The 19,839-nt window shown below is 46.4% G+C and overlaps 2 protein-coding genes and 1 pseudogene across 2 annotated transcripts; 2 read left to right on the top strand and 1 right to left on the bottom strand.

The window, feature by feature from the left end:
• Window positions 1-2,733: 2,733 nt before the first annotated feature.
• lix1l.S (limb and CNS expressed 1 like S homeolog) lies at window positions 2,734-10,565 on the top strand. Its single transcript, XM_018233554.2, has 6 exons — window positions 2,734-3,263; window positions 4,278-4,441; window positions 5,051-5,191; window positions 6,238-6,333; window positions 7,132-7,209; window positions 7,290-10,565. The coding sequence occupies exons 1-6, from the start codon at window positions 2,999-3,001 to the stop codon at window positions 7,530-7,532; spliced, it is 987 nt and encodes a 328-aa protein (XP_018089043.1). The 5' UTR covers window positions 2,734-2,998; the 3' UTR covers window positions 7,533-10,565.
• A 1,425-nt stretch (window positions 10,566-11,990) lies between these two features.
• On the top strand, window positions 11,991-15,764 carry rbm8a.S (RNA binding motif protein 8A S homeolog). The gene is given in 6 exon segments (NM_001090403.1): window positions 11,991-12,110; window positions 13,887-13,946; window positions 14,033-14,110; window positions 14,493-14,629; window positions 15,239-15,375; window positions 15,485-15,764. Coding segments are annotated over 6 exon segments (525 nt in total). The 5' UTR covers window positions 11,991-12,043; the 3' UTR covers window positions 15,531-15,764.
• Window positions 15,765-17,407: 1,643 nt separating this feature from the next.
• On the bottom strand, window positions 17,408-18,814 carry LOC108700615 (annotated as a pseudogene).
• Between the last annotated feature and the right edge of the window lie 1,025 nt (window positions 18,815-19,839).

The raw sequence follows: 19,839 nt of genomic DNA, 5'->3' as shown, positions 1-19,839 counted from the left end.
TCTTTACTGTAAGGGCAGTCAGGTTATGGGATTCCCTACCAAGAGAGGGGGAATGAGTGATTCATTGGTGGGGAGGAAAGGAGATCTCACCATCAGCATAGGAAGGGGTTCTTTACTGTAAGGGCAGTCAGGTTATGGGATTCCCTACCAAGAGAGGGGGAGTGAGTGATTCATTGGTGGGAGGAAAGGAGATCTCACCATCAGTATAGGAAGGGGTTCTTTACTGTAAGGACAGTCAGGTTATGGGATTCCCTACCAAGAGAGGGGAATGAGTGATTCATTGGTGGGGAGGAAAGGAGATTTCACCATCAGCATAGGAAGGGGTTCTTTACTGTAAGGACAGTCAGGTTATGGGATTCCCTACCAAGAGAGGGGGAGTGAATGATTCATTGGTGGGGAGGAAAGGAGATCTCAGCATCAGCATAGGAAGGGGTTCTTTACTGTAAGAAAGAAAATATATTTTTATTCGTTTTTATCCACCTGTATTGAATGAACAGCACAATCTTTTGTCACTTTTTCAATAAATTTTTTAATAATTATTGTTGAACACAGTTTTATATCAATACAAAAACAAGTAGCGCAAGTATGAACTGAAATATATTTTTATTTGTTTTTATATATTTTTATAAAACGAACACAGCAATTTTTTGTCACTTTTTTTAAAAAATTTTTTTCAAAAATGGACTTTTTCCTAAAAATTTTTGTAGTTTGGAGTAATTTTTCGTTTTGGCCTATATGTATGCACTTGCACTTATTGTCAGTAATTGAATGTAACATGTTTCACTAATTAACTTAATTGCTATGCTTTTAAATTCTTATGTGCACTAATATCCGGTATGCTTGAGAAAGGGGTCACGCCCCGAAACGTTGCATCCGCAATAAACGAGCAAGGTTATACCTGCTAGAATTACCCATGTTGTGCCGGTGTGTTCTGTGTCTGTTCTTTACTGTAAGGACAGTCAGGTTATGGGCTTCAATACCAAGAGAAGGGGAATGAGTGATTCATTGGTGGGGAGGAAAGGAGATCTCACCATCAGCATAGGAAGGGGTTCTTTACTGTAAGGGCAGTCAGGTTATGGGATTCCCTACCAAGAGAGGGGAATGAGTGATTCATTGGTGGGGAGGAAAGGAGATCTCACCATCAGCATAGGAAGGGGTTCTTTACTGTAAGGGCAGTCAGGTTATGGGATTCCCTACCAAGAGAGGGGAATGAGTGATTCATTGGTGGGGAGGAAAGGAGATCTCACCATCAGCATAGGAAGGGGTTCTTTACTGTAAGGACAGTCAGGTTATGGGATTCTCTACCAAGAGAGGGGGAATGAGTGATTCATTGGTGGGGAGGAAAGGAGATCTCACCATCAGTATAGGAAGGGGTTCTTTACTGTAAGGGCAGTCAGGTTATGGGATTCCCTACCAAGAGAGGGGCAATGAGTGATTCATTGGTGGGGAGGAAAGGAGATCTCACCATCAGCATAGGAAGGGGTTCTTTACTGTAAGGACAGTCAGGTTATGGGATTCCCTACCAAGAGAGGGGGAATGAGTAATTCGTTGGTGGGGAGGAAAGGAGATCTCACCATCAGCATAGGAAGGGGTTCTTTACTGTAAGGGCAGTCAGGTTATGGGATTCCCTACCAAGAGAGGGGAAATGAGTGATTCATTGGTGGGGAGGAAAGGAGATCTCACCATCAGCATAGGAAGGGGTTCTTTACTGTAAGGACAGTCAGGTTATGGGATTCCCTACCAAGAGAGGGGGAATGAGTGATTCATTGGTGGGAGGAAAGGAGATCTCACCATCAGCATAGGAAGGGGTTCTTTACTGTAAGGACAGTCAGGTTATGGGATTCCCTACCAAGAGAGGGGAAATGAGTGATTCATTGGTGGGAGGAAAGGAGATCTCACCATCAGCATAGGAAGGGGTTCTTTACTGTAAGGACAGTCAGGTTATGGGATTCCCTACCAAGAGAGGGGAAATAAGTGATTCATTGGTGGGAGGAAAGGAGATCTCACCATCAGCATAGGAAGGGGTTCTTTACTGTAAGGACAGTCAGGTTATGGGATTCCCTACCAAGAGAGGGAAATGAGTGATTCATTGGTGGGGAGGAAAGGAGATCTCACCATCAGCATAGGAAGGGGTTCTTTACTGTAAGGACAGTCAGGTTATGGGATTCCCTACCAACAGAGGGGGAGTGAATGATTCATTGGTGGGAGGAAAGGAGATCTCACCATCAGCATAGGAAGGGGTTCTTTACTGTAAGGACAGTCAGGTTATGGGATTCCCTACCAAGAGAGGGGGAATGAGTGATTCATTGGTGGGGAGGAAAGGAGATTACCCATCAGCATAGGAAGGGGTTCTTTACTGTAAGGGCAGACAATTCCGTTTGGGGACAGTGTATAGGAATGTAGGAGAGCAGGAGTTGGTGACTCCCATGTGAGAGTGTGTGTGTGGGGGAGTGTATGTGTCAGTGGATGAGTTAGTTGTAGTTAAACAAGAGCAGTGCCAGTAGGAGGCGCAACTCTATACACAAAGCCTATAAAATAAAATAACTCCCAGCAGGCAGACACTGGGAAGATATAGGGTTAGAATGATAACCAATCAGCACACCGCTGTGTTTGAGTCACGCCCCTGTATAAGAATGCTTAGTGTGTTTATTTAAATAGCCACGCCCTACAGTGATTGACAGGCAGTTGTGGCTTTGGGAGTCGCTGGCTCAGGAGCGAGACGAGTATTTGACTGACAGGTCCCAACTTCGCCCCCACAGCGGTCCTGATGGCAAATCCCGCCCCTCACATGACTGATGAATTCCAAGCTGGGCACCATTAGCCCGCCCCCTCCTTCCGCTCATTGGTTTTGCTGCTTGAGTGGCAGCTCAGTGTCCTCGTCTCTGTATCTCTGGCATAAAAAATTCCGCCCAGCCTAGATTAGAGCCCGTTGATTGGCTGCACAGCAGTGAGTGGCAGCTCTATATCCCCGGGCCCGTTATTTCACCGGTGGCCGCAGATGGAGTCGCTCCGAGTTCAGAGACTGCAGCCCGGGGTGGGACCCGGTGTCTCCTCAGGGACTTTGCGCTCGTTACGGCCCGGGGTGACCGGCGGTTCCTTCTCCTCTCCGGCGGCAACAACAGCTCCGGCCTCGGCTCCTCCTCCTCTCGGCCTCGGGATCCCGGGGGGACTGGCGAATCCTGGGGGGAACCCGGCGGTGCTGAGGGAGGCGGTGGAGGCGGTTGTGAGGAGCTTCGCTAAATACACTCACGGCTACGGGAGGGGTCAGTCCGGCCTCTTCTACCCGGGGCTCCTGGTCCTCAGTGTGGGGGAGGGGCTGACACCTTTGTATCCAGAGATTTATTGGCTGATGGGGAAGGGGATGCTGGGAGTTGTAGACTGATGGGGAGGCAGATGCTGGGAGTTGTAGGCTGATAAGGGGGTGCTGGGAGTTGTAGGCTGATGGAGATGCTGGGAGTTGTAGACTGAGGGAGATGCTGGGAGTTGTAGGCTGAGGGGGATGCTGGGAGTTGTAGGCTGATGGGGATGCTGGGAGTTGTAGGCTGAGGGGGATGCTGGGAGTTGTAGGCTGAGGGGGATGCTGGGAGTTGTAGGCTGATGGGGAGGCAGATGCTGGGAGTTGTAGGCTGATGGGGAAGGGGATGCTGGGAGTTGTAGACTGAGGGGGATGCTGGGAGTTGTAGGCTGATGGGCAGGCGGATGCTGGGAGTTGTAGGCTGATGGGCAGGCGGATGCTGGGAGTTGTAGGCTGATGGGCAGGCGGATGCTGGGAGTTGTAGGCTGATGGGCAGGCGGATGCTGGGAGTTGTAGGCTGATGGGCAGGCGGATGCTGGGAGTTGTAGGCTGATGGGCAGGCGGATGCTGGGAGTTGTAGGCTGATGGGCAGGCGGATGCTGGGAGTTGATGAGTTGCTCCCTCTGTGGCTGTTGCTCCTCAAACAAAGACCAGCAAGTTCTGTCCCAGAGCCAAGTGCGATGTCTCTGGGCTAGAAATCCCCATGTTCTGATCTAATAATAATAACAATAATAATAATAACGAAATCTCTGGGGCAGAACCCGGGAGTCTAACTACATCTGCCTCATGGTTCAGGGGCAGTAGTTAAAGGCATAGTAACCACATAATGGGGATATAGTGAGAAAAGGAAGAGCCGCTTCCCCTGTGTATAATGTGTGTAACTGTATCAGTGTCTGTGCATTTCTCTCCTCCAGTTCTGACTCCTGACACAATGTAGCAGCCGCACCCCAGTGTTTCCTAAATCTTCTCTCTGTCTCCTCAGTGAACGTGGTGGAGGCCCTCCAGGAATTTTGGCAAATGAAGCAGACGAGAGGGGCGGAGCTAAAGAATGGCGCTTTGGTTGTGTACGAGATGGTGCCGACTAACAGCCCCCCGTATGTTTGTTATGTCACCTTGCCGGGGGGCAGCTGTTTTGGGAGCTTTCAGGTAAAATGGCCCCCCTTTTTTTTTTATCTTCCCCAGTATTTCTTGTAGCAGCCCCCTGTATAATACTGCTTCCCCTATAGGGACCCCCTGTATAATAATGATATAATATAATAACTCTTTGAATAAAACCTTTCGTTATCGGAAACCCTACATTATATAATCTTGCCTATAGGGACCCCTATATAATACATTTCCTATAGTGACTCCCTATAAGTTACAGCTTCACCATTAGGGACCCCATATACAATACCAATTTACCTATGGGGCCCCCCTATATAACCCAGCTTTCCCTATACTCATCCCTACAGAATCCAGCATTTCATATAGTGACTCCCTATATACAGCTTTCCCTGTAATGAAGCTGGTGGTATTTGCTTTATCCCCCTTATCAAGCTGCCCCTGGGGAAGAGAACAGACCAAGAGCAGGAAGTACAGGGACTCGGAGCTCTGTGCCTGGAAGTGTAGGGGGAAATGAGGATCTACTTACCCAGGTGACATTCCTGTGTGACCCTTGGGAAGAGAGCAGCCCCAGAGGGAGGTTTGGGGAAGTAGTTAATGCAGATGGGCGTAGGTTTTTATCCTGACCTGACTTTTTTTTTTTCCTTTCAGTTCTGTCCGACCAAAGCGGAAGCGAGGAGAAGCGCCGCCAAGATCGCCCTAATGAACTCCGTGTTTAACGAGCACCCGTCACGCAGGATCACGGACGAGTTCATAGAGAAGAGCGTGTGCGAAGCCCTGGCCACATTTAATGTAAGTCTCACCCCGTGAAATCCATCCGCCACATCTGGAACTCTTTTATGTTCCAGTTTCACTAAATTACCCCACGTGTTACTCTTGCCTCTCAGTATTGTGCCATGCACTCATTATACCCCCAGCTCTGCTGTAACCTCTCTCATTGGCTGCAACCAACTCATCCAACCCCTGGCATTGAACTCTGTACTTCCTGCTTCTGGGCTGCTCTCTTTCCCATGGTCAGACAAGGACCTTATCCTTAGTAAGTGAAACCAATAGCCCCTCAGTCAGCTCTCCGGGTGTTTGGAGATTCATGTTTGACCATGGGAAAGAGAACAGCCCAGGAGCAGGAAGTACAGAGAATCAGAGCTTTGTACCTGGGTAAGTACTGGAGGAGATTGGATTCACTTACCCAGGGGGAGGTTCCTGTCTGACCATGGGAAAGAAAACAGCCCAGGAGCAGGAAGTACAGAGAATCAGAGCTCTGTACCTGGGTAAGTACTGGGGGAGATTGGATTCACTTACCCAGGGGGAGGTTCCTGTCTGACCATGGGAAAGAGAACAGCCCAGGAGCAGGAAGTACAGAGAATCAGAGCTCTGTACCTGGGTAAGTACTGGGGGAGATTTGATTCACTTACCCAGGGGGAGGTTCCTGTCTGACCATGGGAAAGAGAACAGCCCAGGAGCAGGAAGTACAGAGAATCGGACACTTGGTAAGTACTGGGGGACACTGGATTCACATGGATTGTTTCCCTGGTAGGTCGGTGCCTTGATCTACAATAGAAATATTTGGCAATATCACAAACATGTGACATAGCTGCTTTGGTTTAATCCCGCCCCCTGCAGTGCATAATGTGCATAACTTCCATGTTACTAATAAGTAATCATGGAGCCTCCTCCTCCTGTTCCCTTGCCTGTGACTGGCCAGAATAAAGATGTTAATCGTGGGTCAGTGATTGTACAGAGGATGTAATGATGCGCCTTTGGACATGCAGGGGCTGCTGGGATTTGTAGTTCAGCCATAGTTTTAGCTGCCACGTCTCATACGTCTGTGTTTAATTTAGGGGAATCGCGAGGAAGCGGACAATCCAAACACCGGGATCGGAGCCTTCCGCTTCATGCTGGAGTCCAACAAAGGCAAATCCATGCTGGAGTTCCAGGTGATTATCTGCGGCATCAGTGATGGGGGACCTGAACCAAGGGTCTTTAATAAAGGGGCAGCAACCGGGGACCGTTTGCATTAGTTCCTTCTGGAACACCCCCCCTGTATAAGTGAATGACAGCTCTTGGTATCTACCCAGGTACAGAGCTCCCATTCTTAGTGCTTCCTGCTCTTGTGCTGCTCTCTTTCCCATGGCCATTCAGCGAGTGAACTCTGCTTCTAAAGAAAAATAAAGCTGGGTCAAGTCCAAGGCTGACTGTGGGGAAGAGAATAGCCAAAAAAAAGAGAAGCAGAGACCCGAGGGGAGAGCAGATTAATTTTGACTAAAGGAAAATTCCTGTCTAAACGTGGGAAAGAGAACAGCCCAAGAGCAGTTAGTACAGAGTATAAATAGTTTGACAAGGTTGCATTTACTTACCCTTGATAAAGTTACTAGTGGGGCCAAAGCTGTTACAGAACCAGTGGAGTTTTGGGCTCACCTCCCATGATGCACCTGTGCTGGGTATAAGGCAGCCATGTGCTAGGGCTGCTGAAGAGTAGAAACCGCTGCTCTCCATAGTGTTATGGTGTATAACAAATACTTGATCCCACTTTCCAAGAGCTTTAGAGCACAATACAATGCCCCTGTCAGCCCGTCCTAAATAATCTCCTTCCAACTGCCATCTAGATCCCCTGTGCCCCCCAGCGAATACATAATGATTATATTCAGGCAGGGGCAAAGCCATAAGTGTTGAGGTGGCAGATGGAAATCCTGCACCTGTTTCCCATTTTCCTGATCCAATGTTTCTGCTTCCAGGAACTCATGACGGTCTTCCAACTCCTGCACTGGAACGGCAGCCTGAAAGCCATGCGAGAGAGGCAGTGCTCCCGCCAGGTAGATCAATATGGAGTATCCCCTTTCTTGTGTTTCACCCGTTTTCAATTGGTATGCTGATTTCTGCTTCTGTCTCGCAGGAGGTTCTGGCCCACTACTCGCACCGAGCGCTGGATGACGACATGAGGAACCAGATGGCCATGGATTGGGTGAACCGGGAACACGACACCCCAGGATCGCTGGCCAGAGAATTGGCATCCACAGAACGGCAGTTGGACGAGGCACGACTGGCTGGCAAGGAGCTTCGGTACCACAAGGAGAAGAAAGATATCCTGATGCTGGCGGCCGGGCAGCTTGGAAACATTCATTCCCCCAACTGTTAGCTTTGCCTTGAAACTCGTTACTGCTCTTCACTCATATGTGACGTTTGTGGTGGGCAAAAGCTTGAAAACTGGGAAATATGGTTCTGTACAGAGCTTTGCAAATATCTCGGGCTACTGGGCTCCAGGAGCAAACAAGATTTTATGGGGAAGTTCTTTGGGGTAGAGTAGGCCTTGAAGATTCTAGAAATATACATCTAAATCCTGTTTGCATCCATAAAGTTCAACCTCACAGGCCTGTGATGTTGTTTAGCTCTATGTCCATTGGATTTGAGGAGCTATATAGCTATGAAGGAGAACCCATTGAGAAGCTCTGTAGCCATGAAAGAGAACCCATTGAGGAGCTCTGTAGCCATGAAGGAGGCATCTTATGAGGAGCTCTGTATCATTGAAGGAGGCACCTTATGAGGAGCTTTGTATCCATAAAGGAGAAACCCTTAAGGAGCTCTGGATCCATGAATTAGAAACTCTTGTGGAGCTCTGTATCCATGAAGGAGAAACTCTTGTGGAGCTCTGTATCCATGAAGGAGAAACCCTTGAGCTCTGTATCCATGAAGGAAAAACCACTGAGGAGCTCTGTAGCCATGAAGGAGAAACCCTTGAGGAACTCTGTAGCCATGAAGTAGAACCCCTTAAGGAACGCTGTATCCATGAAGGAGAAACTCTTGAGGAGCTCTGTATCCATGAAGGAGAAACGCTTGAGGAGCTATGTAGCCATGAAGGAGAAACGCTTGAGGAGCTCTGTATCTTTGAAGGAGGCACCTTATGAAGAGCTCTGTATCGTTGAAGGAGGCAGCTAATGAGGAGCTCTGTATTGTTGAAGGAGAAACCTTTGAGGAACTCTGTAGCCAAGGAGAGACCTGTGATATCGGAGGAGCTCTCCATGAAGTAGAAACCCTTGAGGTGCTCTGTATCCATGAAGGAGAAACCCTTGAGGAGCTCTGTAGCCATAAAGGCGGCATCTTATGAAGAGCTCTGTATCATGGAAGGAGGCATCTTATGAGGAGCTCTGTATCGTTGAAGGAGGCACCTTATGAAGAGCTCTGTATCGTTGAAGGAGGCACCTAATGAGGAGCTCTGTATCATTGAATGAGAAACCCTTGAGGAGCTCTGTAGCCATGAAGGAGAAACCCTTGAGGAGCTCGGTAGCCATGAAGGAGAAACCCTTGAAGAGCTCGGTATCATTGAAGGAGGCACCTTATGAGGAGCTCTGTATCCTTTGATGTTTGTGGAGCTCTGTACCCAAGACTTGAGACAATTTTGGAGGTCTTTAGAACCATGAAGCAGCCTGAGCCTGAGTGAAGAAGTTATATAGGATTTTGACAACTGTCCATTTGGGCAAACAAGACTTTGTTAAACTTTTTCTAAGTATGACTTTACCTTTCGAAAGAGGTTACAGCCAACAACCATCTTTGGAACCAAGACTGACTGTTATAAGACGGATAGGATGTGTTTAGATTAAAGTCTTAACTGGAAAGGATTGTGGGAACATAGCTACTGCCAGGGGCTGTGCTGCTTAAATATTGATACCTTCCCAATGGAGCAGAAAACAAATTAAAGGGCAAGTCTTCTTGCGTAAACTCAAGCGCCATGTGGTTGTGAATCCAGCTCCTTTCTGAAATACTTACCCTGGCACCGAGCTTTGATTTTACTGTATTTCCTGTTCATGGGCTGCTCTGTTTCCCATGGTCAGAGGGGGTGGTACTTGCCAAACTCCTCCCTCATCTGTCCATGGGGGAGAGAGCAGCCCAGGAGCAGGATATTCAGGTAGCCAGTGCCAGGGTAAGTAATGGTGGGATATTGGATTTATTTTTTTTCAAGGGGCTCATAGCAAAGGGCACTTACCTTTATCAGCCACCTGAAACCTTAGCACCTACTCCGGTAACGGCATGTTACTGTTTTTATACTCTACCGCTCTTTTCATTACCAGTAAGGGCAATACATTTCTATATTATATATATATTTCTATATTTTAATATCAGTGTTAAACCCTTCATCTGTAGCTTTTCCACTTACCCATCTCTTGCAAAACCTCGCCTCAGGCAAGTGATTCCCAGGAGACTTTGGTTGGCAAGGGATACTATAAAAAATGCCCCCGCCCCCACAAAGATACTGAACCCCCCCCAATCCATTGACTACAATGAGAGCCCATGGATCCTCTCCATATCTTTCTAAAACGGGTTTCCTGAAAGCTGCATGTTGAATTGCTGACTGTGCCTCCATGTTCCACCTAGTGGTAAATGTGAGAATAACAGTTGTCAGACACACTAGGGCGTAATCACCAGTGAGATCACAATTGAATGGCGACAGCAGGGTACCTAAGAGCGATATCTCATTGCAGAGAGAAGATGGCTCGGCCAATGAATTCTAAGATTATCTCTTTAACTGCAATTTGTTATAGCACTTTTTACTACTATAATTTTAGGTAGGCTCCACTGAACACAATAAAGTGGGCGTAACTTTCAGACAAGATGGCCAAACACAACAGGGCTAAGAGCAATGTCACTGCCATAAAAATCGAAGTTTTAAAGGGTGCAAGAGAGAGACACTTCGTGCCAATTTAGAATCATGATTTTCGGTTGTCTAGCTTCGGGTCCTTTAAATGACTTTGTTTGGGATGGATTCTCTAAACTGTTATAAATTTTACTCTGCAGGAGCAATCGCGGGCGCAACCGTATTAACCACTTATAACTCTGGTGGCAACGAGTTCTGTCAGAAGGAAGGGACCAGATGAAAAGTGAAGAATTTGGTGAATTTCCCCTTTAAATGAACAATATGCTAGAGAGTGAGCTGGTGGGGGAGGTTTTGCAAGAGACGGGTCTAGGGCTCATCTGTTTAGTATATAACAATACTCTGGGAGTTACAGTTGCACAATTCTTTTTTTATATCTATGTAGCTACCTGTATGTATGTAGCCTTTGTACTACCTACCCAGGGCACCACTTTAGTACTGTGGCCCATACTGTGCATTTTATAGCAACGCTCCTTAGTTACCTTTGTATCTTGATATATGCAAATAAATTTATTAGTAACATTGCTACATGGCTGGCTTAGTTTGTTGGTCAACTTCTTCTTATACTGATGGTGAAATCTCCTTTCCTCCCCACCAATGAATCACTCATTCCCCCTCTCTTGGTAGGGAATCCCATAACCTGACTGTCCTTACAGTAAAGAACCCCTTCCTATGCTGATGGTGAAATCTCCTTTCCTCCCCACCAATGAATCACTCATTCCCCCTCTCTTGGTAGGGTATCCCATAACCTGACTGTCCTTACAGTAAAGAACCCCTTCCTATGCTGATGGTGAGATCTCCTTTCCTCCCCAAAAATGAATCACTCATTCCCCCTCTCTTGGTAGGGAATCCCATAACCTGACTGTCCTTACAGTAAAGAACCCCTTCCTATGCTGATGGTGAAATCTCCTTTCCTCCCCACCAATGAATCACTCATTCCCCCTCTCTTGGTAGGGAATCCCATAACCTGACTGTCCTTACAGTAAAGAACCCCTTCCTATGCTGATGGTGAGATCTCCTTTCCTCCCCACCAATGAATCACTCATTCCCCCTCTCTTGGTAGGGTATCCCATAACCTGACTGTCCTTACAGTAAAGAACCCCTTCCTATGCTGATGGTCAGATCTCCTTTCCTCCCCACCAATGAATCACTCATTCCCCCTCTCTTGGTAGGGAATCCCATAACCTGACTGTCCTTACAGTAAAGAACCCCTTCCTATGCTGATGGTGAGATCTCCTTTCCTCCCCACCAATGAATCACTCATTCCCCCTGTCTTGGTAGGGAATCCCATAACCTGACTGTCCTTACAGTAAAGAACCCCTTCCTATGCTGATGGTCAGATCTCCTTTCCTCCCCACCAATGAATCACTCATTCCCCCTCTCTTGGTAGGGAATCCCATAACCTGACTGTCCTTACAGTAAAGAACCCCTTCCTATGCTGATGGTGAGATCAGGGATATATTAGGGAATAAGTATGAGACAGAGTAACATTAGATTTACATGTCTGGTCTATGGGATGTTACACCATTTCTGTGAATAAGAAGACTCCAGACTGTGCAGATCTCACAGAGAAAATATTTACTATATAAAGTCCACATTTCTTTGCTGACAGTTCCATTTATTATGAAGTGAGAGAAGGAATTAATGCCCCAGAGGAAAACTAGAATAACAACTAGTCAGACATTGTGAGGTATTTAAAGGACATCTGTATCTTCCTTTATCTACCACTGAAATAAAAGCCTCTCTCACTGTGCAGCACAATCTGTATATTATATATATGTTTATAAAGTAACCACGCGTGTGTGGACAGAGGAAAAAGGGTTTAGCAGCAAAACGTCTCCTTGACCTTCTCAAGATGGCGCAGGGGAGGGAGACATTGCGTCATTTCCGCACGAGGAGCGTGTTCTTAACAACGTCGTTTGTCTGTGCCGGAAGTTGTTGTTTAGCGCTACCGAGAAGCCGAGGTTTAGTAGACGGTAACCCGGAGCGACTTTGCAGCGAACATGGCGGATGTACTGGATCTTCACGAGGCTGGCGGGGAGGACTTCGCTATGGATGAAGATGGGGACGGTGAGAGGAGGGTGCGGGGAAGTTTAATGGAGCCAGGCCTGAGGCCTCCTCAGTGTAATCCTGGAAACCCGCCCCCAATCAGCGTTAACGGGAAATAAGGAAGTGAGGCGCTTCTTCCTGATAACTGGGGAGCACGTGGCTTTATAGAGGCTGCTGGGATTTAGTGGCACTTTAATAACTTCCGCCATACTGACCCCCATCTGTTCCCTATGTGACTAAGTAAACCTGTAAAATAAGTGAATGTAAAACTGATGAGGGGGCTATTCTAAGCACTTTTGTAATATAGATTCATTATTTATTTTTATTTAATTCCAAGATATTAAGGGATACATGTACTGTTAATATGAATGAATTGTGTTACAACAGCGCCACCTGCTGGTCAGTTTCCCACCAGTCTGACCAGCAAGTAGTCAAGGAAGTTGTCAGGAGAAAGAAAGAGGCTGATGTTCTTCTGCTTAGGAATACAATTAGAAACCTTTCTCACATCTTTCCTAAGCAGAAGAACATCAGCCTCTTTCTTTCTCCTGACAACTTCCTTGACTACTTGCTGGTCAGACTGGTGGGAAACTGACCAGCAGGTGGCGCTGTTGTAACACAATTCATTCATATTAACAGTACGTTTTCCTTAATGGGATACTGTCATGGGAAAACATTTTTTTTTTTCCAAAACACGTCAGTTAATAGTGCTGCTCCAGCAGAATTCTTCACTGAAATCCGTTTCTCAAAAGAGCAAACAGATTTTTTTATATTTAATGTTGAAATCTGACATGGGGCTAGACATATTGTCAGTTTCCCAGCTGCCCCCAGTCATGTGACTTGTGCTCTGATAAACTTCAGTCTCTCTTTACTGCTGTACTGCAAGTTGGAGTGATATCACTCCCCCCCCCCCCAGCAGCCAAACAAAAGAACAATGGGAAGGTAACCTGATAGCAGCTCCCTAACACAAGATAACAGCTGCCTGGTAGATCTAAGAACAACACTCAATAGTAAAATCCAGGTCCCACTGAGACGCATTCAGTTACATTGAGTAGGAGAAACAACAGCCTGACAGAAAGCAGTTCCATCCTAAAGTGCAGCCACAAATAACATGACTGGCGGGCAGCTGGGAAACTGACAATATGTCTATGTCTATGTCAGATTTCAAAATTCAATATAAAAAAATTTGTTTGCTCTTTTGAGAATTGGATTGGAGCAGCTCTATAAAATGATGTGTTTTGAAAAAACATGTTTTCAAATGAAAGTATCCCCGTAATATCTTGGAATAAAAAATAAATAATGAATGTAAATGACAAAAGTGCTTAGAATATCCCCCTCATCAATTTTACTTTCACTTATTTTAAAGGTTAAATTATCCTTCAAGACAGGATTCTCCAGGACATTCCCACTAAATTCAGTGAAGGCATTTACCCCCTAATGTAATAAAAGGCTCTAAGTTTGCACTGGGGCAGTAACCCATAACAACCAATAAGATCGTTGCTTTTAAACAGGTGACCAGTAAATGCTGCCTGCTGATTGGTTGCTATGCGTTACTGCCCATGGGCAAACGTAGTGCCTTTGGATAGAAAGCAGCATAAAATGATGGTACTAGATTGGGACTAATTCATACAGTGGGTGTGGCCAGAGCAGTTGGGTTGGGCCGAAGCACGGGGGGAGCAGTGTAATGGATTCAACTAGGTTAGAATTTAGGGAAGAAACCCCTTATGATTCCACTGTGATTTTGTGGCACCCCATAGACGTTCTAGGTCATGTGACTGGTATTTTGTCTTTGGGTTGCAGACAGTATCCACAAACTGAAGGAAAAGGCCAAGAAAAGGAAGGGCAGAGGATTCGGTGCAGGTAAGTCCCCGTCTGGCATTAGGGTGGTACAACTGTCCGTGTCATTGTTCCCATGAAATTGATTTTTATTGTCCCGTTGCTTTAAGATGAAGGCACCAAAACGAGGATCCGGGAAGTCTATGACAGTGTGGAGCAGGATGGAGACGAGCCGGGACCCCAGAGATGTAAGTCCCCCATATACACACAACTACCCGTCTCTAGGATCCCCCCAGAGGAAGGTGCATGGCATGTAACACAGGGCAGATCAGCAGAAACCAAAGCTGCAGTGCATGCTGGGAACCTTGAGAGTGTCCTGGTAGTGCCGCGCTCATGCCGGAGTCTTATCAACCGCCTGAACAGCAGCGCAGCTTTGCTTTATGTGCAGCGTCCCTTTAATAGTGTCTTTATTGCTGCTCTCTGCTGGTACGATCCAGAGGCACTAGGTGGCGCTGTCACTTACTATAGAGCTTTGTTTTGGTATAAACCATAGAAAAGCCCAATTGCCAGACAGCAGGGCCCTGTGGGGTCATACCACTGTGTATAACGGGGTGCACTCTCTCCCCTCAGCTGTGGAAGGCTGGATCCTGTTTGTCACCGGGGTGCATGAAGAGGCCACAGAGGAGGATATACACGATAAGTTTGGCGAATTCGGTGAGATCAAGAACATCCACCTGAATCTGGACCGGAGGACGGGTTTCCTGAAGGTGAGTAAAGGGGAAATATTCCTCCCTTTTGTTCATGAGATCGTTCATTTCTTTTATGGAATAAAGGTGCCCGAACACTGTCTGACCTGCCACATTGTTTAATGGGGTTGTTCAACATTAATTTTTAGTAGGATGTAGAGATGGATATTCTTAGACAACATGCAATTGGTCTTCGTTTTTTATTGTTTGTGGTTTTTGCCTTATTTAGCTTTTTATTCAGCAGCTCTCCAGTTTGCACTTTCAGCCATCTGGTTGCTAGGGTCCAAATCCCCCTAGCAACCTTGCATATGGATAGGATAGGCCAGAATAGAAAGATGAGGATTAAAAAGTAGCACGGGGTCAGTGACCCCCCCCCCCCCCATTTGAAAGCTGCAGAGAGTCAGAAGCAGAAGGCAAACAATTCCAAAACGATAAAAAAATAAATAATGAAGACCAATTAAAAAGTTGCATAGAGTTGACAATTCTATACTAAAAGTAGCTTAAAGGTGCACCATCCGTTTAAGTGATGAAGTCCCAGAGAATTGATGTTGTCACCACCTTTAAGGGAAGAGGTGAACCCCCCCCCCCCCCAAAAAAACTCACTGCTGACTCTGCCCCCCTAATCTGCAGGGCTACGCACTGGTGGAATATGAGACGTACAAAGAAGCTCTGGCGGCCATGGAAGGGTTAAACGGACAAGACCTCATGGGGCAGCCGGTCAGTGTAGACTGGGGATTCGTGAGAGGCCCCCCGAAAGGAAAGAGGAGGTAAGTGACTGAGCCCAGAGTGACTTCTTGTTATGGTTTAGATGCTGCTGCCATTGCTTTGCTGCCTCCCGACACCAGAAATTCACTTGTTTCCTCCGCTGTTTTGCAGAAGTGGGAGGAGGAGGAGCCGAAGCCCAGAAAGAAGACGACGTTAGATCTAAGTACCGCCCCTTTTTTTGCACATTGGATCACTGATCTGCCAATCGTAATGTCCCCCCTGTATCTGGGCAGGTCGTTGGTTCAGTGACCGTTTTCTTGTGTGGCCCTAAAGGAAGGTTTTTAATTTCGCAAAAATGTCTGTTACCACTGCTGTGGCCCCAATTCATTGTGGGGTACAAAGGAGTTGCCCCTAATATTCTTACCAATAAAGTCTTTTTATGTTACTCGTCTCTGAAGGTGTCAGTCCCCCAAATTCCAGACTCGGCCCGGGGTGAGGATCTGAACGGACCTCCCCTGGTAACGCAGTCTTGTGAGTCTGATCCAAATGGACGGATTGCTACACAGGTTTCTGTTGCAGCTGGATGTCATTTAACTGGGACTGATGTACAATATGAGGGGAATTCAACTCCAATGTCATGAGCTGCATCAGAACTGTACTGACCCGTCTGTCTGAACCCACTCACTGTCCTTGGATAGAAAGGGCTGCTCCAAACAAGGGCTTTAAAGGTGTTTTCACCTTTAAATTAACCATTAGTATGATGTAGAGAGGGATATTCTGACACAATTTGTAATTTGTTTTAATTTTTTGTGTTTTTTGAGTTTAGTTTTTTCCAGCAGCTCTTCAATTTGCATTTTAAGCAATTTGGTAACTAGGGCCCAAATGACCCTAGCAACCATGCATTGATTATAATAAGAGCCTGGAATATGAGTAATAAAAAGTAGCAATAACAATACATTTGTAGCTTTACAGAGTATTTGTTTTTTAAAAGGGGACAGCGACCCCCATTTGAAAGCTGGAAGGAGTCAGAAGAAAAAGACAACTATAAAAAATAAAACCAATTGAAAAGTTGCTTAGAATTGGTTGTTCTATAACATAATAAAAGTTATCTTAACGGTGAACCACCCCTTTAATACCTAAAATGTAAATCCATTTATTATTTGCCATTATGCCCAGTCTGGATAAACTGACTTTCTAAGTGTCAGCTGCTGGGTTTTGTGGGAATTGTAGTCCAGCTGCTGCAAAGCTCTGGGTGTTCCTCTCTACACCCTCACTCCATTCCCCTATGTTTATTCTAGGGATCCACTATTTTGGATTCGGCCGAATCCTTCGCGAAAGATGTAGCTGAATACCGAAACCTAATTTGCATATGCAAATTAGGGGTGGGAAGGGGAACACATTTTTTACTTGTTTTAGGACAAAAAGTCACACAATTTCCCTTCCCGCCCCCAATTTGCATATGCAAATTTGGGTTTGGTTCGGCCGGGCAGAAGGATTCGGCCGAATCTGAATCCTGCTGAATCCTGAAACTAATCGAATCCTGGATTTGGTGCATCCCTAGTTTATTCTATAGTGTCTTACCTCCAGCCGCCAATAGATGGGGGGCTCTGTGCATAGCCGCAGCCAATGAGCTGCTCTTTCTATTATCTCTATTAGAAAAGAACAGCTCCCCTGTCCCCGTGAGGCTGAGCCATTAGCACAATATTGTTGAGTATCACTGAGTATTGATTGGTGGCCTCATCCAATAACCAGACCAGTAACCAGTCCTGCGCCCGACACCCCCACACTATTATTTATAGGAGCTCCGAGCTGTCAGGCCCTCAGGTTTTCCTTCAGGTGCACTTTAATGTTCCAAGTGCTTCTCCTCCAATATATAAATTGCATTGAGTGCAGGATAATTACACTGAAGCAGCTCTGTGTTCTGCTCTAAGGCCTCTCTCTGCAGTTCTCCCTGTTCTGTTGCATTTCTCTAATGGCAGTGCCATGTTTATGGTCCTGTCTTCTTCTATGTCAAGTGTTTAACCCCCTCAAATTTCCGCAGAAAAGGCCAAATTCAACCTGAATTTTATTGATTTGGATATGTTTTCTGGTTAGCTAAAGCAATATGCCGTCGCTTCCTCTGTGTGATAGAAACACCCCAAGTTCCATCCAGGTGAATGCTGAAGAGAGAGTCATCTCATGACACATGAAACTTCCTACAATCCTTCCCTGATACTGGTCGAATTTCACTGAATGGAGCCCATGCCCAGTCACCTCTAATTCAAACTTACCAGAACCCCCTGGATCCCCAACTGTCCTCTTCATAGGCGCAGTGGTTGTGGATATACGAAACGACCCTTTGCCCACAGAGACCGTGTCATGGTCCTTTCCTTGACCGTCGCGTCGGCGCACTCTTCTGATCTCCCGTCGGAAGTGGATGGTGAAGAGTCCGTAGATAATGGGATCCAGGCATGTGTTCAGGAGTCCGAAGAGGAAGAGGATGTGGCTGAGGGATGGTGGGACTTTCTTTTCTGTCAACATTTCTGGGGAAAACCAGTACCATATCGGTAGGAGACGGTGTCCGGCACACAATGAATGTCAGCACTATAACCAGGGACATTTTCAACGTTCTCATTCGAGCCAGGGGGATGTTATTTGATGAGCGCCGGAGGTCAAGTTCTTTGGAGGAAACTGGAGGCAGTAAATTATCAGATATTTAATATACACCCCTGACTATTGACACTCAACCCCGCCACCTCACCCATTTCATATCTGATGAGGCAGCTTTGGAAATACCATAAGCTGAGGACCATATTGGGCCTGCATGGCCCCTAAGTTTGCCGTACCACTTAAGTGAGCTAAAGGTTTTATCTTGGTTCATTAGGGAAACCTCTGGTCACCCCCCAGTGGTGATCTATAACATTTTTTTTATAAATCCATCCCAAAGAAGGTCCATAAGATTCCATAGCCAACCCCACCTCAGCAAAGGTTCATAAAATATTCTCTAGCCAAAAAAAACTCCACTGACAGTGCTTAATGAGTTCTTTAGCCTCCCCCAAGAGATGCTTCAGGAGAAGATATCTGGCCAATGATGGTCTAATAAAGGTTCTCAATAAGTCCCTTACTAATTCATTCAAGGGGGAGATTTCTGTCTGCCTCACAATGAAGGTCCATAAGGAGTTCTCTAGTCATCTTCAACCCATTAGTGATGGTTCATAAGACCCTCTCCAAGCAAACCACCATTTGATGATCCACAAGGAGTTATCTGGCCTTCCCCTGGTAACAGTCTATAAAGAGTTATTTATAATTCTCCTTCCCCATGCAAAGTTTCATATAACATTCTCTAGCCAAACCCCCTCATAAGAAATTCTCTAACTTCCCCCTCCAATTATGGTCTATACAGAACTCCATGAGGTTCTGTAACCCACCCCCAAAAGCATTATGATGACTGCAGAACTCACCGCAAGCTGCCTTCATCTTGTCTGATATCTCCATCAGGATGCGCGCGTAGCAGGACCCCATGATGAGGAGAGGCAGAAGAAGGTGAACATGTTATAGATGGTCTCCTGCCAGTAGACTTGGAGGCTTCCCACTGTTGCGCATTGGACAAAGTGCACCGGCTCGGATCTGCTCACTGTGTGGAATACAAAGAGCTAAGAAAGAAGTCCGTGATTAGTGGGAGGGCCCAGGAGATGGTTACGCTAAAAGGATTATGTAGTTGTGTTTTAAGTAATGTCTATGACCTCCAATACTCAATTACCCCTGTGGGTTACTTCCGACTTGTTTGTCTATATCTTGTCCTGTTAAATGTGGGACAGGGTTTGGTCAGGTTGTTGGGACTCAAGACCAATGTCTCATGGAAAGGCTCTTGTATCATTCCAACATGGAACCCGACACCCTCTCAAGGATGATACTTGTTTCATGCTCACTTCTGTATGGCATGTCCCATTTTTGGTCAAGATGGGGTTACCTCTCCTTCTGACTTACCTCTGACTTCTGGCGTCCATATCAGAAAGGGCAGAGGTAAAAGCACCTCTAATAACTTGAATATCTGGAAGGAATGTGATGTTGATATGGAAAGCCGCTGTCAGTCTTATTATTGAGCCCGTTCTGAGTCTTCTGGGATAACTGTGTCCTTAGTCATCTAGGATGACTTTGTTCTTCATTGTGGGAAGAAAAGGCGTTTTTCCAAGAGCGACTCCTACCAAGAGACAGACATCATTATCTGTGCTCGTTCCTCATGTTCACCCATCACTCAAGAATAGGAAAGGTTTGGTGCTGCCTGAGAGGTGTAGCTAAGAGCCATGGATTGGGTGCTGACGGGTGATGGATTGGGTGCTGACGGGGAGCATGACTGACACATTATTTCACCCACTTCTACTGGCTGCATCATTCATGGGCAGGGCAGCCATCAGGGGGGGATAGTTGTAGGGGCCCCGAGAGTAAGGGGGGCCCGGCCACACCACCCGTACTTGATTAGCCAGGCCCCCCATCTTTCTGAGAGCTGCTGACTTCGGGAAGGCATAGACGTTTAAGGGGCCCTGGCC

Source organism: Xenopus laevis, chromosome 8S (assembly GCF_017654675.1).
Source record: "Xenopus laevis strain J_2021 chromosome 8S, Xenopus_laevis_v10.1, whole genome shotgun sequence".
In the NCBI taxonomy this organism is placed as follows: Eukaryota; Metazoa; Chordata; class Amphibia; order Anura; family Pipidae; genus Xenopus; species Xenopus laevis.
The sequence above is the reverse complement of the archived record's forward strand: the minus strand, read 5'-3'. Positions and strand labels throughout refer to the sequence as shown.